At 39.3% G+C, this 26738-nt stretch overlaps 1 protein-coding gene across 2 annotated transcripts; it reads left to right on the top strand.

Moving 5' to 3' along the window:
• The first annotated feature begins 4447 nt into the window (after nucleotides 1–4447).
• Nucleotides 4448–20159, top strand: LOC143283032 (uncharacterized). Of its 2 annotated transcripts, XM_076589032.1 has the most exons (12): nucleotides 4448–4489; nucleotides 4890–5033; nucleotides 6091–6237; nucleotides 6729–6839; nucleotides 7594–7713; nucleotides 9239–9372; nucleotides 11861–12149; nucleotides 13579–14680; nucleotides 15619–15716; nucleotides 17393–17506; nucleotides 17929–18024; nucleotides 19771–20159. In XM_076589032.1, the coding sequence occupies exons 2-12, from the start codon at nucleotides 4923–4925 to the stop codon at nucleotides 19891–19893; spliced, it is 2445 nt and encodes an 814-aa protein (XP_076445147.1). In that variant the 5' UTR covers nucleotides 4448–4489; nucleotides 4890–4922; the 3' UTR covers nucleotides 19894–20159. The 2 variants fall into 2 exon arrangements, with proteins under 2 accessions (XP_076445147.1, XP_076445146.1); XM_076589031.1 differs by lacking the exon at nucleotides 4448–4489 and having other exon boundaries at nucleotides 4688–5033.
• Nucleotides 20160–26738: the final 6579 nt, after the last annotated feature.

Genomic DNA, 26738 nt, shown 5'->3' with positions numbered 1-26738 from the left:
AAAGTAGCAAGGTTTGCCTCGTGGCCCCCAAAGTGGGTCTTTGAATTGTCTCCAAAACAAAACGTCAGACCACAGCACGCGCCCGTGTTGCTGATAACAGGAATTATTGCCTCAGGTCTGGTGATCAGAGGGCTTTAAAAACAAACACATTATCAAAGTGTCAAGCCGCGGTGTGGCCACACAACATGAGGTCAATTGATCAGTGCTAACGTCTTTGGAATGTCGGTCTGTTGTCAGGGAAGAGAGGGGGGGGGGGGGGGCGGGGGGGGGGGGGGGGGGGGGGGGGGGCGGGAGCAGGGAGGTAGGGAGAGGAGAGACACACACACAGACATAGACACAGACAGAGAGAGAATATGGACAGAGAGGGAGAAGAGAGGAACACAGAGAGAGAGAGAGAGGGGTGGGAGAACAGAGCTGGGAGAGAGAAGGGGGGTAGTGTAGGGGAGGTGTGTGAAATGCTTTGTGTCTCCAAAAACTTAATAATGGCAGATATAAAGGCAATTAGCATATCGTGAAACGGATGAATAAATGCATGCATGCATGAAACTATAGGTACAAAAAAAAAAAAAGGAAAAAAAAAGGTTCATGAATATGATTAGGAAGAGCACAGAAGTGTTTGAAGTACTCTGTATCCCTGGGGAGAGCAGCCCGAATTTCACACAAAGAAATCTGTTGTTATAAAAAGAAACACAAATGAAATAAGGCTTTGATACGAACTCGCTTGGACGTGAAAATGCAGAGTGCGATTTTATCTATTTGAAAAAAAAACAACAAAAAAACAAAAGCCAAAAATCCATTTTTATTTTATTTATCTAATCTTTTTTTTTTTTTTTTTTGACGATTGACTGTGATGATGAAGACGATGTAGGGCATGAAAATGCGACATTATATCTTTTTTCCAAATATTTTCGGAAAATCTTCATTTTCTTTTTATGACACGACAATAATGTAGGTATATGCAATATTTTTTCAGTTTAAAAAGTATTTTTACTTTAAAAAAATCTTAATTCTTTTTCTTATGACAGACGACGAGGAATTTGAAAGATGGTTTATATATAATATCGGTTGTCCGTTCTGACTCACAGACTGCTGTAATCTACGCTTTTTTTTCTTTCTTTTTTTTAATTTTGCGGCGTCAGCTAACTACACTTGCAAACGCCTTTTTCGAATTTCTTTTCGTTGGTAATTCTTATCAGTTTTCAATCGCAAAACCTGAATTGAGTATGCCTGTCTGCTCATCACGCGTTGTCAGGTAAGCTTATGGATTAAACGTACGGCGAAGTGTGTATGGGCGTGCGCTGTTGTGTCAGTGTGGGAAGCGCGTCGATACTCCCCCCCTACGTATGTGTCTGATTTTTGTTGTTTTCTTCAGTTCAGCGCCTTTTAGACATAAGTGTTATTTGATAACACGTAGGAGAAAAGATCATTACTCGCGAGGAAAAACTAGCTGTTCACACAGGTGAGTGCGTGAGTGAGTAAGTGAATAAGTTAAATAATTATAATTGGTGAAAAATGAAATTATTGCATAACATCCTTGGAATGAAATGCTAATGATAACAGTAAGCGACTGAACTTGACTAATCAACAAAGATTTGAATCGGTATGATTAAGCATTAATAAGCAATAAAATGTAATGTGATTGGAACATATAAACAGGGAAAATAGATATGAATTAATTGTATGATTTATTTAAGGCATATATGGTTTTTAACAAACAATGAGGCCAGGAGATGAAATGATTAACAAATAGTAAAGAGTAGTGACTCTCTCCATTCACAAGGTACACAACTTCAAGTCAGTGCTGCTTACGCTACCGATTCAGCTAGCACACAGGTAAATAAAAGGTGCATTGGAACAAACCCAGACACTTCATCAAAAAAGGAAGCGCCGGGCCTGTCCTTGAACCGATCATTTGACATGTGCACACACAGCTGTAGCGGTGGTCTGTAGTGGTCAGTGATCAGTAGTGGTCAGTAGTGGTTAGTAATTTCCAGTGGTTAATAGTAGTGGTCAGGCACCAACAAGCGGCGACTATGACGACGAGGCTGTGGAAGATTTTCATGAACAAGTGCAAGAAGTTTTGGATCAAATCCCCAAGAAAACGTCGTCATTGTGCAAGGGGACTGGACCGCGAAAGATGGAGACGATGCTTACAACAACTAGAAATGCACTTGCGGACTGTCCTGCAATGCCGAGTCAAACAACTGAGGCCTTAGGCTCCTGGAATTTGCCAGATACAACGGTTAACGACATTGTTATGGCCAACACGATCGGCCTGCACAAAGCAGAAAGGGGCACCACCCAGACGGAAAGCACCACAACCACTGAGAGAGACCACACAATTATCAGAAAGCATTTCCAGTGAAGTGTGAGCACTGCCAAGACAAGAACTTTCTCAGGAGCTGATGTCGGAAGTGATCCTGACCTTGTGGTGGTGACATTCCACCTCCACCTGAAAGTTTTATTATTAAAAAATAAAAAAAAAACAACAAAACAAAAAAACACCAGGACCACAAAAGAATTATGTTCGACCTCGACAACTTAATTGGAGTTGATTTTCAACTCCAATGTGAAGTCAATTCTGCTCTACGGATGCGAGACATGGCGGACAACACAGACGATGCAGCAGAAGATTCAGACATTCTTCAACACCTGTCTGAGGCGAATCTACAAAATCCGATGGCAGGAGAAGATCCGAAACGAAGAACTGTGGGAGCGAGCGGGACAGGAACCAGTGGCCAAGCAGATACTGCGGAGGAAGTGGGGCTGGATCGGACACACCTTCAGGAAGTCAGCGTCCAGCATCACACGCCAAGCCCTGACTTGGAACCCGCAGGGAAAGAGGAAGAGAGGCCGGCCTCGCGGCAACAGCTGGAGGCGAGACACCGAGGCAGAGCTGAAGCAGCAAGGGACCAACTGGACTGGAATGGCCAGAACAGCCCAGAACAGAGTGCGATAGCGAGGGGTCGTCGATGGCCTATGCTCCACCAGGAGGGACGGGCATAAGTAAGTAAGTAAGTCGACAACTTAATGAGATTCTTTCCAAACATCGACCAGCAAAGAAGCCCTGGGTCACGTCAGATGTCCTGGACCTATGTGACAAAAGAAGGGAGCTGAAGAAGAGGAAGAATGAGGTAGATGGGGCCAAACAGAACACTGAGGCCTCTCAACCAGGAGATCAAGAACAGCATGAAAAGAGCAGATTAGGAATGGATCGAGGAGCAGTGCCAAGACATTGAAGACAGCCTGAACAACAACAAGAACAGGGGTAGTAAAATTCGGGAATTTGTAGGAAAAATTTAGTGAAAATGTAGTAATTTGGGCCGGGGGCGTGTGTGTAAGGCAGGGACGTCCCCGTATTACACACATTTTAAAAGTGTCCCAAACTAACCCAATTTTCATATGAGGTTTATTAAAAATGCAAAGAGCATATATTACGTAATTTTGAAAATGCACTCTCCAACTTCACAATACCACATCAAATACACATAATTAGAACACTGACATGTCTGAATATCTGTTGGACTATATCACAGACTAATGCCTACACATATGTACACTCTAGAAGCTTGATTATTTGGTGTTTGAAGCGATTTATGAATATTTTGAATCTGAAAGTGATGTGTCAGGAATATTTTTTTTAATAGTAATTCAAACACAATAAAATGGAAATACAATAAATGTACATGATATACAGTCGCAATATTCATTGGAAACTTTATGCCAGCATCATCATCTGTATGCCTGTTTATCTCTCTCTCTCTCTCTCTCTCTCTCTCTCTCTCTCTCTCTCTCTCTCTCTCTCTCTCTCTCTCTCTCTCTCTCTGTATATCTGTCTGTATGTCAATCAATGAATAAAATGAAATGATAAAAAATAAATTAAATAAAAACAAATTAAAAAAAACAACAACAACAAAAGAGGCTAAAATAAGCATGCACATGTTACAACCCCCGCCCCCTCCCAACAAAACCCAAAACAAACAAATAAAAAAACCCAAAAAATAACAACGACAAACAACAAAAAACAACAACAAAACAAACAAACAAAAAACAAAACAAAAACAAACAAACAAAAAACAACAACAACAAAAAACAAAAAAACAGCAAGTGAAGATCAAATTAATGACCCTGGGTATTGCAGCAAAAAGCAAATCCATAAAAAGAATAATTAAAATTAAAAAACAAAATAAAAAGGTTCGGGGGGGGGGGGGGGGGGGGGGGGAGTAGAAAATCAAAGAGTGATTACCCTTGAATGAAAGGGGCAGTTTATTTATTTATGTCAGAATTAGAATTGCACAATGCCCCTGAAAAAATTGTTATTTTCTTAAAGTAAACAGTAACATATCATAACAGTTTTGTTTTTCATGCATCTGATATCGCTTTCAAACTATAATTTCATGTGTTATAACCAATATTTTTTGTCAAACAGTGGTCGGTCCCTGTTCATCGGCGGGAGATGTAATTTGGTACTCTTCAAACTGTTGCACAGGTTGTATTTCACATATGATTTTAATAGTTATCATGAACAGATGTTAGTGAAACAGCTTACGCATATGTATATATATTTAACAGTTGTAGAAAGCTCCAGAACTGACAAGCTGCTGATCAGATTGAGCAAAATATTCTGGTTTCTAATTTCACGACTGCAGAGTTATTTCCCATATGCAGCAAAGACATGATTGAAAAGAATGTTCGAAGACAACCCATCATTATATTATAAAATCACGAGGAAGCCAATCAACTCAAACTGAAATCTTAACAAGGAATGAACTTTCTAGTGGAATGCCAAAATATTAACCAGTATGCATTCTAATGCTTCATCAGGACTCCGTTGGTCTGTACTGAGTTCATGTAGCTGTCGTGAAGGGTTTGTGCATCTGTGTTGGCAGCATCAAGGACCGAAGAGCTGACTTCGCACCGCAATGACTAATGATCTGGAAGCAATACAAACCTGGCTGCAATCATCTTACAGTGTGCAAGTTCCACCAGACTGGCTAAGTGCTTGTGTGGAATGGATACAGCAAGAGAATGGGGTAGAGTAATAATTGATAGTGATACATATTATAATTATAGTATAATCTAATGATTTTGTATGCCCATTTGCGCACAACTTATGTGTTCACAAACATGTATTGTGTGCTCATACAGATGTGTGACTGTGTAAAGTGTCACTGTGTGTGTGTGTGTGTGTGTGTGTGGATCCATGTCCTACAAGTCATCGAAGTAAATAATACAGTGATGATACCTATATTAATTTCTGATTTATCTCATTTGTATGAAACAAATGCCAGTGTGATTGTTCTGTCTTCTTACAGTTACACTCCCAATATTTAATATTATAATCTGCTGATTTACTAGTTTGTCAGTAAGCTTTCTCAGGGAAGTTTCTTGATTTAAGATTGATTTATTGATAAGGATACATATATATATCACCTATCCTCGGTTGGAGACCAAGCTCTAAGTCTAAGCAGCTTTACAAACACGGGGTCATTTGCACAACAGGCTGCCTATCTGGATAGAGCTGACTGCTACCATTTGGCACTCATCGTTTGTTTCCTGTGTCATTCAATCATATTTCAGGCACACACACATACACACTCAGACAGACATGTAGTATTTTACGTGTATGACCATTTTGTTTATTTACCCCGCCATGTAGGCAGCCATTCTTTTTTTTCATGGGTGCGCATGCTTAGTATGTTCGTGTTTCCATAACCTGCCAAATGCTGACATGGATTACATGATCTTTAACATGCGCATTTGATCTTCTGCATGCGTATACACATGAAGGGGGTTCAGGCACTAGCGGGTCTGCACATATGTTGACCTGGGAGATCGGAAAAATCTCTACCCATTACCCACCAGGTGCTGTCACTGAGGTTCGAACCCGGGACCCTCAGATTGAAAGTCCAACTCTTTAACCATTTGGCTATTGCATCCGCCAAGAAAGAAAACACATTTTAGATTTTTGCTTATTTTTCCTCCCCCTCCTCCCCACATTCTCCCCCCCCCATCCCCACCACCTCTCCCACCTTTTTTTTGTGTGGACATTCTTTTGCAAGCCATTATTGTAATAACTCAACTTTGCAGGGTCAGCTCCTCTCAGTGGCCCAGTTGCAACCTATGGTGTTTGAGCAGTGGCTGATGTCTGATCTGAAGGAGCTTGGTACAGTTTGCCTGCCTGCAGACCTCTCATCACAGCAGTGTACTTACATTAATGGGCCTCTGGCACTGCAGGTAGGAGGACATTCATACTAGAACAGTAAAGATTTTTGTCTGATAATGTTGATTATGAAATAGAGTTGTATTGGTAGCCAGCATCAGTTCCTTTTCAGAACAGATAAAATCACATTCTCTTTTCTGAAATTCGGGCAGATCTCTCTGTCCTTTGCATGTGACACGTTCGGTTTTCTTAAGGTATACCTGAATGTACATTTATCTTCTCAGTTAAAATAATTACTGGTGTTAATCAGATAATTCAATAATATTGTGTTGAAAGAATTAAGAAAAACAGGGTTTTTTTTTTTATTTGTCGATAATCATTTATATGCAGAGATGTCTACAACAATAACTTAGATACAAAACAAGGAAAATGGTAATAAGTTTTGTTTGTTTGTTTATTATGATGATGGTAAGGTGAGGATGCTGTATGATGCTGTGTGTGTGTGTGTGTGTGTGTGTGTGTGTGTGATTGTGCGTGTAAAGCCTGTCAATTTTTGTATGTGCAGGTGGAGAGTGTGTTAGATGTTGGTGTTCCTCTGTATGGACAACTGCAGAAAGTGAAAGGAACTCTCAATGCCAACACCGAAATATCTGCTGACAAACCTCAGCAGCCTGCGGTAATTAATTTATTTTTCTGTGTCTGTGCATGTCTGTCTCTGTGTGTATATGTCTATACATGTGTGTGTGTGTGTGTGTGTGTGTGTGTGTGTGTGTGTGTGTGTGTGTGTTTCCTTGTCTCTGTGTTTTTCAGTGCATGCGTGTTTGTAAGTGAGGGAGGAAGTATGAATAAATTTATGTATACATTTTGTTCAAACATTGTGTGTGTGTGCATGTACCTATGTGTGCATGATATCTGTTCACATGATCTGAGTGACTGAGTTTGAAGCTTGCTGGTTTTGTTTCACTTGCTGACACTATATAAATAGTTGAATCTTTGGCAAAATATCATTTAATTCTTCTTGTAGAGTAATTGTGTTACAGTCGTATTTTATATTAGTTAAGAGGTCATTTCTTTTGATGATAATTATGCAGTTTAATAGATCTTAAATGAATGGGACTTAACCTGCTGGACTGCTAAAGTTGCGATAGAAGGCTGTGAAATCTACTTGCATGTTTGTGAAAGGCATTTTCCTTGATCATACCAAAAAAACCACCAAAAAACAACAACAAAAAAATGAACAAAAAACCCCTGAAAAACCTGAGTTTGCTATAATTATAATCAAAGTCTTGTTATAATAAACAAAGACAAAATGAACTTTTCAGCATCCAGAGATGTTATGGTCAGCCCTGATAAAATAGGACAAGATCTGAATGACTGCACATGCTGAAGCTGGTATTATATTGTTTTGTGTGTTGATGGTGATGGTGTAGTGGGAACCCAAACCCAGCCGCATGCTGCTGCTGAAGATGACAGACGGCCACACAGAGCTCCAGGGCATGGAGTATCGCCCCATCCCCGCTCTGAATGCCAGCCTTCAGCCAGGATTCAAGGTTCTGTCTCTGTGTGTTTTGTGTGTTTGGCTTGTAAGATTATACAAGGTTCTGTCTCTGTGTGCTGTGTGTGTTTGGCTTGTAAGATTATACAAGGTTCTGTCTCTGTGTGTTTTGTGTGTTTGGCTTGTAAGATTATACAAGGTTCTGTCTCTGTGTGTTTTGTGTGTTTGGCTTGTAAGATGATCAGGGAGGAGATGATGGTATTTGGAATGGAATGTCGATTTCCGCAGACATGGTTTATGATTGTTTGTTGATTTAGTTCTGTCTTGGAAATGAGGGCATACAAAATAGTATGTACAGATTATGTTTTATGATTGTTTATTACGTCTTTGTGCCATAGTGTTCAAGCATATCATATGTTTGATCTGTGCTGATCTCAGGAATCTTTCAAGGGACGCAACTCGTGCTGTGTGAATTGCTTCATTTTTTATGTAGAAAAGCATTTTTTGTTTGTTTGATTAAAGTCACAACTGGAAGACTAATGTTCATATTTAGCTAGTGCCAAACAATCTGTTCTATGATTTAAAAGGAAGTTTGACCCAGAAAAAATGTACTGGCAGTGTGTAAGTACTAGCCGAAACATTCGATACTGTTTTCCCAACCAACTCTGAGCTTCTGCCACAGAGTACCAGCCAGTGAAGAAATGATGGATTTTCCAAGTACAAGTCTTTTAACCCTCACTGCTTATAACATAAAAAAAATGTCCCAAATGGTGTTGGAACAGTTAATGGTCTTTCTTGTTCAAGAGATAAAAGCATAAAAAAAAAGTCTGGCGTATATATATATATATTTTGGTGTCATATACTGTACCATGTCAAACTGATGCAAACTAGGCCTATGGTTTGCTCTGTTTGGCCAAATTTCGCGCGGCTAACAGTGAAAAGACGCATATATATATATATATATATATATATATATATATGGACTTGTTTGATAAAGCTATAATACATTCAGAGCGGGGATGGGGCGATACTCCATGCCCTGAAGCTCTGTGTGGCCGGCCGTCTGTCATCTTCAGCAGCAGCATGCGGCTGGGTTTGGGTTCCCACTACACCGTCACCATCAACACGCAAAACAATACGATACCAGCTTCAGCATGTGCAGTCATTCAGATCTTGTCCTATTTCATCAGGGCTGATCATAACATCTCTGGATGCTGAAAAGTTCATTTTGTCTTTGTTTATTATAACAAGACTTTGATTATAATTATAGCAAACTCAGGTTGTAAGAAGTTCATCTTCATCCTCGGCTTTTTATTTATTTATTTATTTACTTATTTATGTACGCTTATCTATTATTTATTCACCTTTTTTTTTCCTTTTTTTTTCTCAAGGCGCGTTGGGTTACGCTGCAACGTTGGCTTGGCAGATGTGGTGTAGCGTATATGGATTTTTCCGAACGCAGTGACGCCTCTTTGAGCTACTGAAACTGAAACTGAAACTGTGGACATGCTTTGGATGTTCAGGAGGTGTTATTGTGTGTGACTGTCATGACATACGTGGACATGGTTTGACTGCTTCAGGTGGTGATCCACGGGCAGGTGAAGTGTCGGCGAGGTGTGTTGATGCTGACGGCAGACAATGTGCAGGTGCTGGGAGGGGAGGTGGACTCCTTGATGGAAGCCAACACCCCAGTCTCCGTGCTTGAACAAGCCATGTGAGTCAGTGGCTTGTGGGTCATGGTCCTTGTAACTGTGGAAGTCTGCTTATCCACAACAAAGCTGCAGTATTGGTAGTGAGATCCATGTCAGTGTTCGGTGGGTTATGGAAACAAGAACATACCCAGCATGCACACCCCCGAAAACGGAGAATGGCTGCCTACATGGCAGGGTGAAAATGGTCCTACATGTAAAAGCCCACTTGTGTACATACCAGTGAACATGGGAGTTGCAGCTCACAAACAAAGAAGAAGAAGAAGGTAGAGACATTCTTCTTAGTGTGTGGGAAGTGTGATTCTTCTTCGTAGTGTGGGTAGTGTGAGTCTTCTTAGTAGTGTGGGTTGTGTGAGTCTTCTTAGTAGTATGGGTAGTGTGAGTCTTCTTTGTAGTATGAGTAGTGTGATTCTTTGTAGTATGGGTAATGTATTTCTTCTTAATAGTATGGGTAGTGTGAGTCTTCTTAGTAGTATGGGTAGTGTGAGTCTTCTTTGTAGTATGAGTAGTGTGATTCTTTGTAGTATGGGTAATGTATTTCTTCTTAATAGTATGGGTAGTGTGAGTCTTCTTAGTAGTATGGGTAGTGTGAGTCTTCTTTGTAGTATGAGTAGTGTGATTCTTTGTAGTATGGGTAATGTATTTCTTCTTAATAGTATGGGTAGTGTGAGTCTTCTTAGTAGTGTGGGTAGTGTGAGTCTTCTTTGTAGTATGAGTAGTGTGATTCTTTGTAGTATGGGTAATGTATTTCTTCTTAATAGTATGGGTAGTGTGATTCTTCTTAGTAGTATTGGTTGTATGATTCTTAGTAGTATGGGTAGTGTGATTCTTCTTTGTAGTATGAGTAGTGTGATTCTTAGTAGTATGGGTAATGTATTTCTTCTTAGTAGTATGGGTGGTGTGATTCTTCTTAGTAGTATTGGTAGTATGATTCTTAGTAGTATTGGTATTGTGATTCTTCTTAGTAGTATTGGTAGTGTTATTCTTCTTAGTATGGATAGTGTGATTCTTCTGTGTGATTCTTCTTAGTAGTGTGGATAGTGTGAATCTGTGATTCTTATTAGTAGTATAGGTAGTGTCATTCTTGTTAGTAGTATGGGTAATGTGATTCTTCTTAGTAGTATAGGTAGTGTGATTCTTATTAGTAGTATTGGTAGTATGATTCTTAGTAGTATTGGTAGTGTGATTCTTCTTAGTATGGATGGTGTGATTCCTCTTAGTAGTGTGGGTAGTGTGAATCTGTGATTCTCCTTAGTAGTATAGGTACTGTGATTCTTATTAGTAGTATAGGTAGTGTCATTCTTGTTAGTAGTATGGGTAATGTGATTCTTCTTAGTAGTATAGGTAGTGTGATTCTTATTAGTAGTATAGGTAGTGTCATTCTTGTTAGTAGTATGGGTAATGTGATTCTTCTTAGTAGTATAGGTAGTGTGATTCTTATTAGTAGTATGGGTAGTATGATTCTTATTAGTAGTATAGGTAGTGTGATTCTTCTTACTAGTATGGATAGTGTGATTCTTATTAGTAGTATAGGTAGTGTGATTCTTCTTACTAGTATGGATAGTGTGATTCTTATTAGTAGTATGGTTAGTGTGATTCTTCTTACTTGTATGGGCAGTGTGATTCTTCTTGATTTGCAGTCATGGTTGGTATGTCTCAAAGCAGTGTTTTTTTTCCACATCAGCATGACTATTTTTGTTTTGTCACTTAGGCAGCAATATTTGCATGCTGGATATCTTTTTCTTTCCATAAGCTGTCATTTAATCACACATAGTGACATACTATACCCAGTGGTGAAGACTCCAGCAGGGGCCTAGTTCCTGTCCTATGCAAAACATTACTCAGCCCAAACGGAGAAATTTTACAGCAGCTGCAGGTAATAGCCTCCCTTTGTATATTAACTCCCTTCTTGTTTGCACATGCAGTGTCCTCTTGTCAATTGCCTGACAGAAATGTGGATTACATGATCTTTATCTGTGTATTTGACCACCAGCAAAACCAGTGTCCATTTGTAAAAGGCAGGGCATTCTCAGGATTTGAAACATGAGCCTATTGACAGAATTCTGAATCACTGAAGTCACTGAGCGTTTGTCACTGTGAAACTCAGTTTTCATGAGAACACAGAGCACACAGACACATAGGTATTAACTCTTTCCATACGAACGTCGAAAGAGACGACGTTAACAGCGTTTCACCCCAATTACCATCATCAAAATATTGCAAGCTGACGGCTCTTATAGTGAAGACGTGAATGTTGACAAAGAACACCACAATTCTGATGACGGAAGTTAAAGGTTGGGTCATTCAGACACCCACAGGACATCCGAGGGGTCTGTGTAGAGGAGAAGAGAGGACTGGCCATACTGAGTGAGTTAATGTCTATGTTATTATAGAAAAAAAACAACCAAAAAAACTAAAGAAAATTATTCTCATTAAGCATAACCTTTAATGAATAATGTACTTAACAGCTCCTATCTATTTTCTCATTTTCAGGGAACTTTCAAAAGCAAACAGTGGAAAACATGCCAGGAAGGAATTCTCTGGTCGGTTCCTGAAGAAACAGGACTACAGCACAGGCTGCCAAGACAAGAAATTCAAAGCAGAGGTGACAACATCACAGCAGAGACAGGCACCGGTTTCCAGGCCGTACGGAGGAAGTGGGAGTGGCTGTAATGCAGACGGTGTAAAAAAGGAGCCACAGTCCCAGTCGTGTACATGGAGCGGTGGGATTGTGAAACAGGAACCTGTGTCTCAGCCACCTGGCTTGGATCATGATGATGAGGTTTGTACAGTGTTATATGCTTTGTCACGACTTAAGATCTTTTTTTGTTTGATTAACTCTTTCACCACGCTAGGCAGCTTCAGTGGACTAAAAGGTTCACTGCCATACGCGACTTTAGTCAACATTGTGGGGTCATGTTAAACGGACCGTTCTCAGATTGTAACAAAGCTTGAGAGCTGCAGCTAACTGTCCTTTGCAACAGGACATTGACTAGCTTCCCCCCTTGATCCCCTTAACTTAAGTTTGAGGTGGACAAGTCCATTGTGTTTTGACAAGAACTGTATCATGTGACTGAGAGGTTGAATGTAAAATAGTTGGCGCCGGGGAGAGCTCTTCACACAGAAACTTGGCAGGCGAAAGAGTTAATATAATGATAATGACTGAGTTACTCTGAGGTCAGTTGTTGTATGGAAACATCTCTTTGTAGTGGGCACCAAAGTGGTGATGAAAGGGAGGAATTTATGCCATTTGATTGTGTGTAGACAGCAGAGACAAAGTTCGTTTTGTTGATTACTTTTAAAAAAATTTTTATTTTTATTATCATTATTTTCTTTGTTTGCTTTTGTGCGATCAGCCATGTGTGATGGTTGAGAGGCTGGCAGTTTAATAGAAAAAGAAAGAGAACTTCATCATTTTTATGGTTTTATCTCTGGAACAAAATTGTCCATCTCTCTCCTATAATTATGTTTTAGAATCCCCATCTTCAGAATCATAGGCTGACTTAAATTCAGATGAAAAGCTTATGTTATTATTGTTATTCTATTTTCAATTTTTTTTTTTTTACAAATGTGTTGTCAGAAAAAATATGGTATTTGTATCCAAACATGCAGTCAGTTATCCATCTTCCATCAGGCACACTGTCTGTGTGTCTTTATGTGTGTGCACGTGCGTGCATGCTTGCACGCATGCTCACATAACATTGGAGCAGGTGGATCTAAATATAAGCAGGGTGTGAGAATGTTTGACCAATATGCATCACTCTGCATTTACATGTGCTTGTGTACCATAAATTATTTTCAAAGTCATAAAGAAACACAGTAAGAAATAGCGGCATTAATTGTCAGCCAGAATGTTTGCAGAAGTCTAGCGAGTTAACATGCCAGTATAGCAGTTGTAGGCATGGTCATCATTTTGGTCTAGTGATAATGTATTGGTCATCAACATATCCGCCTGCACTGAGCATTTCTGTCTCTGCATACTGCTGTTAACTCTTTCCCTCCTGTTCTGATGAAGATCGAACAAAAAAGCCATGTAAGTTATTGAACATAAAGGTACTTTGTTTTCTATGCATATGCAAAAATTTAACAAAAGTTTTGAAAATGATTAATGCATCCCAAATTGCATGCAGAGAAATCTGTTTGTAACTGAAATGTAACACAGTATAGAACTTAAAATTTTTCTTTCCTTTTTGTGTGTGTTTTTCTGTCAGTGGGAGGAAGACCTTGATTACGGGGGTCTCCTTGATGAGCCAATGGAAGAGGAACCACCTCCTGTGTCTGACCCACCAGTCACCAGTACTGCTGTATCACAGCCGTCCAGGAATCCATTCGCTTGTGTTCCACGTGCAACACCAGCAAAAACCCCAAACTCTGGGCTGGATAATGACTTTACTGACACGACACCCTGTGGGTTGGACACGGGCAGAAAACAGTCTGGTGCTGGTTCATGGCAAAGAGAGGTCCCCACCAACACCCAGCGCTGTCCACTGTCGACAGAGACAGCAACGAAACAGAGCGATGAGAGACAGACAGTGAACAACGCACCATCATTGCCGTTGCCCCCAAACAAGTCTGCTGAGGTGGATGAGAACCTGTGGGGGGATGATGATGATGATTTTGACTATTCACAGGTGGAGACAGATGTGTTTTCACCAGTCATACCTGTGCAGATGTCTTTCGGTCAAAATGAACAAAACAAAAACAGTTCTGATGCTGCCATATCAGGTCAAACTAACACGCAAAAGTCTTCAGCAACAAACACAACCAAACCTGACATTCATCAGACATTGGGCAGCTCTGCATGGAAGCCTGGGGTGAGCTCAACCACCAAGCCTACCACTGTTCCTCAGAGCACGTCAAAGCCAGCATTTCCCTCCAAGCATCAAAAACCTAGCCAGGACGCAAAACCCCCACCACCCAAACAGCGTAAACTCACCTCAATGTTCTCCAGGGCAAATGTAGAAAGCAAACAAGGGGTCATCAGCACAGATCCTCCGCGCCCTCCAAGCACTGTGGTAGACCTTACAGAGGATGAAACTGTCTCTGCAGTGCCAGATGCTGGCAGAAACTCTGCTGTAATGAAAGTGGAGGGAAGCATAAAACAGGAAGAAAAGGATTCGCCTGCAGGCACCACCTGCACAGTACAAGAGAGGGATGTGCTGTCAGCAGGAAGAGCAGAACACCAGGATGTGGACATGGCTGAAGAGTGCAGTGTCAAGGGAGATCAAACTGCTGGCAGGATCCAGAATGAAAAAAGCAGGAGCCAGAGTGAATCGATTCCTCAGGCAGTCATATCACCACTGAATTCTCAGGGTAAGACTTATTGTCTGTGTTTCTGTGTATTGTGTAGAAAATCGCCATGTGTAGAAAATTAGATAATAACAGAGTGTACTATTGTTCATTCATGGCTCGCAATTTCATACGACTGTTTCATTGTCTTGATATTGTGCCCTTGTTTGAGCAAAAGTTACTGCTCTTGATTACTGTTTAAATTCAGTGCTCTGAACCTTCTTTAAATCATGCCGCTTGAAGATATGTCAACGTTACTGAATGAAAAATAACAACTTAAGGTCACTCAGTAGATCACACACCTCCAAACGCTGAACAGTTTCCTTCACTGTTTTCTTAAGATATCATACTTTTACTTGTTGCCCTGTCTGTTTGTGGTGAAGAAATCTTTAACAATTCTCCTGATATCCAGATACAGTATTTCTCTGCCTTGCCCCATGTAAGATTTTTCACCTCACCTAAGACTAAGAGGAAGGGTGTTTACTTTCTGGGGTAATTTGTTCTGTTGGTCTTGTTCTGTAAGGTACGGACTAGATAATTTACATCTGTAAGTGCTATGGCAGCATCATATGAGGAGGTCAAGTATTAACTAATCATTCACGAGGGAGATGGGTTTTACACTGACTTTTTGTTTTGTTTTTTATTCTTTTTTTTTTTTTTTTTCGTTCTCCATTGATGTTTGTGTACAGGCAGGATAGAGCTCTGTCACTTATTGCACTTGTTAATCATGAAATTATGCAATGTTTTTCATTAAGCATGAGTTAAGGAAGAAAAAAAATATTGGTGCATAGCACTTTGTACTCTATTGCACAGTACCACAGGTAACATAGTACCACATCTGTTTCATACAAAGCTGCACCTTTCGGCCAGAAATTATGGTAATGATAACACACCATACATAATCACCCATTTTAAGAACGAACTGTGAACTACAGCAAATCACTGATTGATTCACCGAACAGGTGAGCTGATGTCTTCATCAACTGAGCCCCAGATGCTGAAGAATGTGCTGACAATCCTGCAGTCTGACACAGATGGTGACCATACTTTCACTATAAAGGTGAGTGATACCTGGAATTCTGGTATGGTAGACACGTAATGTAATGCACATATCAACAAGAAAGGTATATAGCTTTACATAAAAAAAAAAAAAAAAAAAAAAGCGTTTTCATAACCACATTACATATGTGGATGGATGGGGGAGAGAAGGATGGAAAGAAAGTGGTGACCAAGACTGGAGAAAAGAATGTGAAAGCTCAGAAAGGATATACGTTTTGATAGTATAGATATGGCAAACTGATACTAGTAATAGTATTACAGATGTAAGAGAAAATACAGTACTTCTGTGATTTGCTGAAGACTTTTTTTGCACTGGGTTTCAATTCTCAGTCATTGACAGAGCTCAGTCTCTGTACAATTACAGTGCCAAGATAAAATGCTCAGTCTCTGTACAATTACAGTGCCAAGATAAAATGCTCAGTCTCTGTACAGTTACAGTGTCAAGATAAAATGCTCAGTCTCTGTACAATTACAGTGTCAAGATAAAATGCTCAGTCTCTGTACAATTACAGTGCCAAGATAAAATGCTCAACCTCAACAATTACAGTGTCAAGATAAAATGCTCAACCTCAACAATTACAGTGTCAAGATAAAATGCTCAACCTCAACAATTACAGTGCCAAGATAAAATGCTCAACCTCAACAATTACAGTGCCAAGATAAAATGCTCAGTCTCTGTACAATTACAGTGTCAAGATAAAATGCTCAGTCTCTGTACAATTACAGTGTCAAGATAAAATGCTCAGTACAAGATAAAATGCTCAGTCTCTGTACAATTACAGTGCCAAGATAAAATGCTCAGTACAAGATAAAATGCTCAGTCTCTGTACAGTTACAGTGTCAAGATAAAATGCTCAGTCTCTGTACAATTACAGTGTTAAGATAAAATGCTCAGTCTCTGAACAATGTTTACTTGGAGCGGTGGCCTTGTATTAAAGCACCTGACTGGGAAACAAGTGTCCACAGGTTTAATTCCCACACAGAGCCTTTTACTCCTCCCTCAACTTGTCCTTGAGTGGTGTTTTGGGAGCTAGTCTTTTGGATAAGACAGTAAGTCAAGGTGTGGTGTGCAGAATACATAAAGTACTCGTAAAAGAACCCATGGATTGCGATATCTTTAAGGAAGGAATTTGATCTTTAGCATGTGTGTATATACATGAAGGACAATAAGGCACTAGCAGGTCTGGTCAGCATGTATAATTATTGACTTTGGAGACTGGAAAAATCTCCACCAGGCACCAGTACAGGGAGTGAATCCAGAATCCTTCGATTGAAAGTCCCAAGGCTTTGACCATTCAGCTGCTGCACCTGTCATATTGAATTGCTGTTGTCTCGTTCGTCATTTATCAGATAGATTCCCCCGTCTCCTCGATGAAGGCGGCAGTACGTCGCAGGTCTTCCAGCCCTCTGTAGAGCTTCTGGGCCGCTGGGATTGGGTTGGGCCAGGTTTTCCCTCAGAGCGCCTGGTGGAGCGGGCAGGACTGCAGCAGATGTTCTGTTGTCCGGCTGCCTGTTCTGCAGGGGCACTGCTCTGTGTCGCCGATACGGAGTTTCGTGTATAGGTGGTGTTTCAGGCATTCGTGGCCTGTCCTTAGCCTGAAAATGGCTACCTGCTCTCGACGAGTCAGCAGGTAGTACGGGTCTGCATTGAATTGTCATACGTGTTCCTGTGTGCAGGGCTACATCACCACACTTACAGACAGGCTTCGCAGCTGTCAGGGGGAAGAGTGGAGCCTGTCGTGTCGTGTCACTGATGGGTCTGCAGCACTGGAGGTCGCCATCGCTGACAAGGTGTGTGTGTGTGGACATGTATTCAGCTGACTGTTCTTTTTAATATTTCTTTTTATTATGGTGTTCACTCACACACATGCACACACACACGTGCGTGCATGCGTGGACACATGTATGCACATACACACATGCACATGCACACTGCTAAAGCACACACACACACACTCACACACACACTCACTCACATACACTCACTCACATACTCACACACACACACAAACATATGTGCACATGCACACACACACGCTTACACACACACACACACACACACACACAAACAATACATCCACATCAAAAATGACAGACAACTGAACAGACAGGGTTTGTGGGTGGTGAGTGGAACATGTGTGATATAGCTTATGGGCCCATGATGCAGTGAACACGGGTGTCAGTGCAGTGAACAGTGTTGTTGGATGTGACAGGTGCTGTCTCAGCTGATCGGCTTCACAGCCAGGGAGAGCATCAACCTTCGTCAGCAGGCCAGGAAGGACCCCTCTGTGAAACAGTTCCTGGCTCAGGTGAGTGATGCGGAACTGCTGTGCTACATTTCTGTTTTCTCTCTCTCTCTTTTTTTTTTTTTAACTTTTTTATTTTATTCAAAGATTACATCATTCAAAGAACAAAAAAACATTTGACGAATGATTAACATTAACGATTAACAAACAAACATCAACAATATCTGCAGTACATTTCTGCTGTTACTTCAGCTTCTACTTGCATACTCCCGTACACACACATGCACACATATACATGTGAATGTGTGCCACACACATGTATGCACACACACACACACACATGTACACACACACACACACACATGTACACACACACATGTACACACACACAATGTACACACACACACACACACACACACACACACACACACCGTAGACATCAGTATGATGCTGACAATAGCAAAGATTTACTGCTTTTTCAGATAATACAAACTTTTAGTTAAATGCTGTTGGGGGTTGCAGGTCCACAAAATGCACACACAGATGAAAGAGACCCCAGTGGCACAGTTGATACACAGCTGTGGTGTTTCTGTCTGTTTTTTTTTTATACAACAGTTATTGCACACTTGTTTCTGTCCTCGGTTCAGTTAATACACAGTTGTATTGTTTCTGTTTTTAATGCCACGGTTACCTCTCGCCACTGGTTTCTGTATGCAGCTGAGACTTCTTCTTCTTCTTCTGTGTTCACTCGTATGCACACGAGTGGGCTTTTACGTGTATGACCGTTTTTACCCCGCCGTGTAGGCAGCCATACTCCACCCTTTACCCACCAGGCGCCGTCACCGTGATTCGAACCCAGGACCCTCAGATTGACAGTCCAACGCTTTAACCACTCGGCTATTGCGCTTGTCACAGCTGAGACAAACTTCATTGTTTGAGTTTTTTTATATCAGAGTTATTGACCACTTATCCTCAGTTAAGACATACTTTATTGTTTGAGCTTTTTATGCCACAGTTAAAGACCACTTATCCTCAGTTAAGACATACTTCATTGTTTGAGTTTTTAATGCCCCAGTTATAGACCACATGTCTCAGTCCTCGATTGATACATACTTCATTGTTTGAGTTTTTAATGCCACAGTTATAGACCACATGCCTCTGTCCTCAGTTGATACATACTTCATTGTTTGAGTTTTTAATGCCACAGTTATAGACCACATGTCTCTGTCCTCAGTTGATACATACTTCATTGTTTGAGTTTTTAATGCCACAGTTATTGACCATTTGTTTTTATTCCCAGTTAATACATACTTTATGGTTTGAGTTTTTAATGCTACAGTTGTCCTCAGTTAATACATGTATACTTCATTGTTTTGAGTTTTTTTTATTTACAGTTATTGACCACTTGTTTTTATCCTCAGTTAATGCATACTTTATTATTTCAGTATCTGTCACAGTTATTAAATGCTTGTCTCTGTCATAAAATTTGTAATATGCTCAGAAGAGGCAAAAAAAGTCATTTCAGCTACAAGCTAGTTGAATAAATTTGCAAATGTTGTCTGGATACGCTTTTGGAGTTAAAAGACAGTGTTTTCTAAGCTTTTATGTGACATTGTTGTTTGTTCAGTGCATGAAATCCTTTTTTTGTAGTAATCCTCCATACTCCAGTTGGAGTGAAAGGATAATTAAAACTTGAAACTAAAAAAAACAAACAAACAAAAAAACTTGTCCTTAGCTGATATATCGTTGTATTGTTTGTGTTGTTTGATGCCTTAGTTACTGAACGCTGTCTTGTTCCTGTCTTTTCAGGGCCTTCAGAAATGTCAGAAATACCTGATAGAATTCTCAGGCCTCATGGTTGTGCACAGGGGGCAGGGAGACAGCAAGCCTTGTCTCGTTGAAATGGTGAAGCTGGAAACGAAGAAGCGGTGAACAGGTTCTGTGAATGACACTGTGAATGGAAGTTGTTTACATTGCTGAGGATCTGGGTTGGTGGTTGTCTGAAATGTGACAGTGGTGATAATCTTCAGATCATAGCCATGTACAAGTGAGAGAGAGAGAGAGAGAGTGTATGTGTGTGTGTGTGTGTGTGTGTAATGTTGATTGTTGCCAATGTGTATGACTTAAGTATACACCACCATTGTGTTCGTCTTCAGTTTAACGTCTTTCCACTTGAAGTGATATTAGACCAAAAAAACCCAAAAAAAACCCAACAACAACCGTGGGGTTAGGGGTTGTGGGAGGGGGTGGGGGTAAAAGTGTGTGTATGTGTGGATGGTGAATAGGGAGAGACAACGCTAGGGAAAATGGAAACGTTATAAACACCAACATCAAACAACTATAACAAATGTCCTATTGGACTACGCAGCAAACCTGCAGCAGCAAATAACATATTGGAATTGTTAATAACACATTCAAAAGAACATTTGGTGAAGTCTGGTAAAAAACATTTTAGATTCTGACATTCGAATATTATATGGTTGCTAGATATATGTTCTCCACATATGCACCTAACATCTTTGCTGAACTTAGTTATAAAAGCATTCAGTTTTATCCTGTTTGATAATGTATGGATCTGCCTTAATCTTGTTGAATTACTGTATGGATTTGACTGATTGATAGTTCCCGGTTGTTGAACATTAATTACACTACGGTTTAAAGTTTTGCCGTTTTCCTGGTATAATTCTCTGACTTTGTTCCACGATGTTTTTTCTAGTATTCGATAACCCTCTTGTACAGACAGAGGCACATAAAGTTCTATGGTTCCCTGTTCATTTTTTGCTCCTTTTCTTGCAGCACTGTCAGCCCATTCATTGTAGAGAATACCAAGATGTGAAGGAACCCAGCAAAACGTAATATGTGTTCCTTTCAAGCTTAAAAGATGTAAAATGTAGCTGATTTCTATTATGATTTTGGATTTGTTCTTACAATTTGATGAGTTTAAAGCACATAATACAGATTTGGAATCAACGCAAAATAAGACTTGTAGAAGGCAAATTGGAAGATCAAGAATATGATTTAGAGCCATAAGAACAGCAATAAGTTCAGCAGTGAATATTGAACGATTTTTACCAATATAGTATGATCTTTCCGTTTTCAGTTTTGGTATAATGAAAGCTGAACCTGCTTGGCCATTGTCTAATAGTGAGCCGTCCGTGTAGATCTGTAAATGATCACAGTATCTATTTTGAAGGTGTACTCGGACTTCCGTTGCCATGATATTCGGATTTTCATTCTTTTTCATGTCAGTGTGATTAACATCAAAATGTGCTTTATTCATCTCCCAGATGGGGTATGGACTTACGGTCTTCTGTGTGTCTACGTCTTCTGAATTAATTTCAGACTTTTCGAACAGGTTTGACACAAACGTGCCAATGGGTGTTAAGTAAGATATGTTTTTAGCTCTTTTGGGGAAGTTGTTTTCGGATGCAATTTTTACTTCCTCTGAAGTATAATTTTCAGTTGTTGAGCTTCTCAGTACGTATTTAGCACATGCGAGGTTTCGGTATTCATCTAAAGGTAGTACTCCTATTTCTTTGTATGTTCCGAGGGTCAGTGCATGGAAAAGTACACCAAGGGCAAGTCTATATGCTTTACAGTCTATGCTTTGAAGTTTCTTTAGCAAATATTTTGGAGCATTGAAAAAGACTTCTTGTCCATAGGATAGTTTGGATCGAATAAGTGATGATGATAAATGTTTCAAAATCGTTGTATCTTGTCCCCAGTACTGTTTACTCACAATTTTGAGTAAGTTTAAAGATTTTCTCTTGCTTTTGTTATTATATATTCAATATGGCTATTCCAAGTAAGTTTTGAAGTAAGTATCAATCCTAAAAACTTAACAGTATCTTTATACTGAATTGTCTCATTTTCAATCTTAAATGTTGGTAGCTCTTTTGGGTTTGTACCATTGTTAAAAAGCATAATGTGTGTTTTTTCTGATGATAATGTAAGACCATTATCAGCAGTATATCTATTTAATCTATCTATTTCTCTTTGGTATATTTTCTTGATATAGTTTAAAGCCCTTTTGGATGTATTCCATTTCATAGTTACGTTCATCCACATACATACATCATCTGCATATTGCACTAGGATCACATCTTTTGATAAGTGTTTGGGTAAGTCGTTCAACAAGATATTAAATAGAACAGGGGCAATAACAGAACCTTGGGGTAATCCCATATGAAGAGTCTTAGGATTCGAGTACGTATTCCCGACCCGTACCTATATACTTCTTTCACTCAGGAAATCTTTGATATAATCATAGATATGTCCTGAAAAGCCTACAGATTTCAGTTGAAAGAGTAACTTTGCATGCCAAACTTGATCATAGGCTTTCTTCACATCAAAAAAAGTTGCAAGAACGTTTTTCCTTCTAGCGAATTGTTGTTTTACATGTGTTGTAAGTTTTACCAAATTATCAATTGCAGATCTACCTCTCTGAAAGCCTGCTTGGTTAATTGGGATAATCTTATTTTCATGACAATAGTACATCAGCCTTCTCAAAATTATTCTTTCCATTAGTTTACCAGTATGTGATGTTAGTGCAATTGGCCTGTAGCTGCTCTTATATGTTTTGCGTTTTCCTTGTTTATGAACTGGTATCACAATAGACTGTTTCCATTGTGCTGGCATTAAACCATCAATCCAGCACTTTTGAAAAATCTCAAACAATAAAACAACAAAATTTTCGGGTAAATGTCTCAGCATCTCATTGAGACTGCATCAAGTCCTACAGATGTTTTCTTTTTAAGGAGGGATACTAATGCTTCTTTAACCTCGTTGAGTGTGAGTGGAGCATTGATGTACTGACTGTTATCAGGACTTGGATCTATATAATCATTTTTGCTCTCCTCTTCGGTTCTGTGTTTTCTGTTGTTATGTGAGAGACCTTCCAATCGCATAGACTCTGAGAACATTTCTACAAATGTTTCTGCCTTTTCTACATTGGATGGAAAATCTATGTCTTTTATCTTAATAGGACAAGATGGCAAATTTACACCTTCTTTCATTTCATTAAATTTTTTCCATACCTTTTTAGTATCTTTATGATCAGAAATCTCCCTATTACAGAAGGAAGACCAATATTGTCTTTTTGCCTGTGCAATGACCATGTTGCTGTGATGGTTTGCCTTTTTCTTTTCAATAAGATCCTCTGGTGATTTGTTGTTCAGATAAGTTATAAATTTAGAATTTTTATTATCTACTGCTGCTTCACAGGCTGGTGTCCACCAAATATTTCCTGAATGCTTGCTTGATTTAAGTGAATTGTATTTTGGAATCGATATGTCGGCAGCTTGTAAAATGGTGTCAGTAAAAAAAGGAATATAATGTATCAATATCCGCGGTGTTTATGAACTCTGTGTTATAGCTAGCAAGCATACTTTCGAATTTCTCCCAGTTTGCATCTTTATAGTTATATCTTGGAACTTTGTCTTTTTGAAATTCTGAAGGTCTTTGAGTTTCATTAAAAGTCATGATGATCGGTAAGTGATCACTTCCCAATGTATCTTTATATGTCGTCCATTTACATTCTGGATACAACTTAGGAGATATGAAAGATAGATCTATAGCAGATGCCCTGTGAGTGACATTATCAGGGATCCTGGTACATGTAACGCTGCCATCATTTAAAAGGCTTAAGGAGGAATCAACAATATTTTCTACAAAGCGGTTACAAGTAACTGATACACATTCTTTGTCCCGAAAAGGAGAATGGGCGTTAAAATCTCCCGCAATCAACCATTTTTCATTATCCTGAATATTATGTAGCCATTCTGTATTTACTTCGTTAGGGCCTCTCGGTAAATACACAGAGACGACACGTAGAGTAAGGTGATCACTGAACTTAACACGTGCCGCGCATGAATGAAAATCTGGAGTAGTGCTAGGTGCTGGTGGAGAGCATATACTGTACTCTATTCCTTCTTGAATATATAATACGGCACTGATTTTTGTGGCAGTATCTACATGCTGATGCACAGGTGGATAATAATAACCTGGAAGCTTGGGTAATTTATTCTTTTTAACATTAAGTGATTGTAATAAAAGTGTTTGGTAGTTATTATTTGCCAAATGTTGGATGAGATATGGTAAATTTGTGGAGATGGATCTAGCCTTCCACTGCATAATCCGAATTGTATGTTTGCGAATGGGGGGCATTATGGAGGAGAGTATGTGTATGTTGGGTATAGTGTGTGGAGGGTATAAGGAAAAAGAAAATAAGAAACTCTAAATTAGAAAATATAATGAAATAAAATAATAATAATAATAATCATACAATTTATGAACGAGTCAACTACCACAGTTGTAAATCAAAAATTAAACAGAAATTATAGTCACTTAAAACAGTAGCTGCATGGACTAGTTATGAAAAAAAAAGAAAAAAAAAAGTATATTGTGTTAGAAACGGCGAAGTGTAGAAAACTCAGCAGATCTGTCTCTGTGGTGGAAACAGTCAAGGCTGGTTGTGGCGTTTAAGATGATGCAAATGTCAATACATGGACCAGTCTGTCAGGACATTGTAATTGTTGTACCAGTCATAACGAGGACGTGCGGGGTAGAACTGGTGTGGATGGTATCTGGTAGGGCGTGCAGGTCGTCTTGGTCTCTCCCACAGCAGATCTCGGACGTGTCGCCCTACGTTGACTGCCAGTAGACTGGATCCCCTCTGATTCAGATGGACGCCGTCCCGAAGATTATGCGGTTTGAAGTTATCATTTTCTACAAATGAAATGTTGGCCACATCGTACAGGTCGGAGCTGACGATAGCGTTAAATAGCTGTCTTCTGATTTCTTTTTTTTTTATCTTTTACTGGTGTGACTTTGCTTATGACAGATTTTATTTGAGTATGTTTCTGCGCAGTTTCTTTTATTGTGGAAACGAATGATTTGCACAGCTCTGCAGGTTCGTTCACTTTCAGGTCGTTGATACCGCACTGAATTACAACAAGGTCCGTTTTTTCTGGGGGTGAAGAAAACTCTTGTAGGGATTTCTGTGTCTCATGTAAGGTGTGGTTCCTTTGTTTCGAAGCCTGAAAGCAGTATGATCTTCCAAGTCTTTTTTCTTGTACTCCATTCATTACTGAATCATGTGGGATCAGCACTTTTGGAAGGTCCTCTTGTTCCTCTGTCTTCGTATTGGAACGTTTCGTATAAGTCTGCTTTTCTTTGACGTAATTGGACGAGGTAGGTGATTTTTGACTCGTTTGCTTGATAAGTGGCAATCTGCCATTGCAATATTGTAATACTGAAATGATGAATGTGATATTTTCCATTCGTTTTCTTTACAGGACATGTGTTATTTTCATTCATGTACATAGTTGTGTGAGTCAAAGGATTTAAAGTTGTGTTGAGTAAAATTGTTATTGAAACAGATGCCTCGGTGTGAAACTTAATCTCCAAGATCCGAACAGATATCTCTGTGTGAAATTTGGTTTCTATTATCATAATGGATGTCTGTGCTAAATTTTGTCTTTTCTTCTAACAGAAGCACAACTGTAATATATATATATATATTTTTTTTTTAAAGACATTTTCATTCACTTCTTGTTAGCACACATTCAAGCAAAATTCAGATATTCACAAAAATGAAATTTATTATAAAAAAACCGACAAGACATCTGCACACACCGATGATATCACTACATACAGATCATATGGACAATAATAAAAAATAACCACACCACATTTCTTGTCAACACTTTAAGTACATTCATGATTATTACTAAAGATATGCCACTAAGAAAAAGTTGCATTATTTAATTTTTTTCCGTAATAAAAATAAAACCACCTCATACAGACAAAATACATCACAGTCAGTCCAACCAAAACGATTAGCAGAGCATGGAATGATGAAAAACAAAAAAGACTGCTGGAATGACAAGCGGAAATCACAAACACTGTCAATGACTCTCTAAGATTGCCTGCCTCACTCACTGAACACAGTATCCACAACCATGCTGGCACCACTACTCAGAGTTTCTCTGTCAGTGGGATTGCTGACTGACTGTGAAATACTCAACACATTCCATACTGACCATATATTCTTAAAAAACAGACAGTCTCTTCCCTAACAATTTTTCTTTTTTTCTGGAGCAGCACTGGTGAAAACATGGTGTGCAAATGAGTCAAATACAGATAAATAAATAAAACTCTGGAGAATACAAGGAAAAAATGTGGGCACAAGACAGGGAAAAAACATTAATTTTTTTTCTCTCTAATTGTTGCCAGTTACAAACCAGCTGACTGCACAGGGTCATATAAGGGCTAGAAACATTCCAGTCTTTATCTCAAACATCTTTTCTGACCATACCCAATATCCTGCAGAACCCCAACAGAAAACTACTGGGAAGAGAAAATTAAGGACAAGTATTGTCATTGTCGTACATTAAATCGAGGACAGGCCTCTGGCAAGGGTAAAAAACAAAACAAAATAAAAACAAAAACAAAAACGCTTGGCTAAACACAAAAATGATTTTGCATCATGCATAAAATTATGCATTAAGCCAGAGACTTACAACCAGAAGCAAAGCAACTCACAAGTCCTGGGTGCCAAAAAGATCAACATGATAAAAATAACTAATCTTCAAGTCCTGACAATAACACACACACACACACACAAAGAAAAAAAAAGTTCAAGATTTTCTTGAAAAAAAAAAGGAAAGAAAAAAGATAGAAAATAGTGGTAAATGGATCAATATGGCAGGAAATCAGAAAGAAAAAGGGAAAAGCCAGAAAACAAAGAAAGCGGTAGAAAAGAGGAAATATCTGGC

This window comes from Babylonia areolata, chromosome 6 (genome assembly GCF_041734735.1).
Source record: "Babylonia areolata isolate BAREFJ2019XMU chromosome 6, ASM4173473v1, whole genome shotgun sequence".
NCBI lineage: Eukaryota > Metazoa > Mollusca > Gastropoda > Neogastropoda > Buccinidae > Babylonia > Babylonia areolata.
The sequence above is the reverse complement of the archived record's forward strand: the minus strand, read 5'-3'. Positions and strand labels throughout refer to the sequence as shown.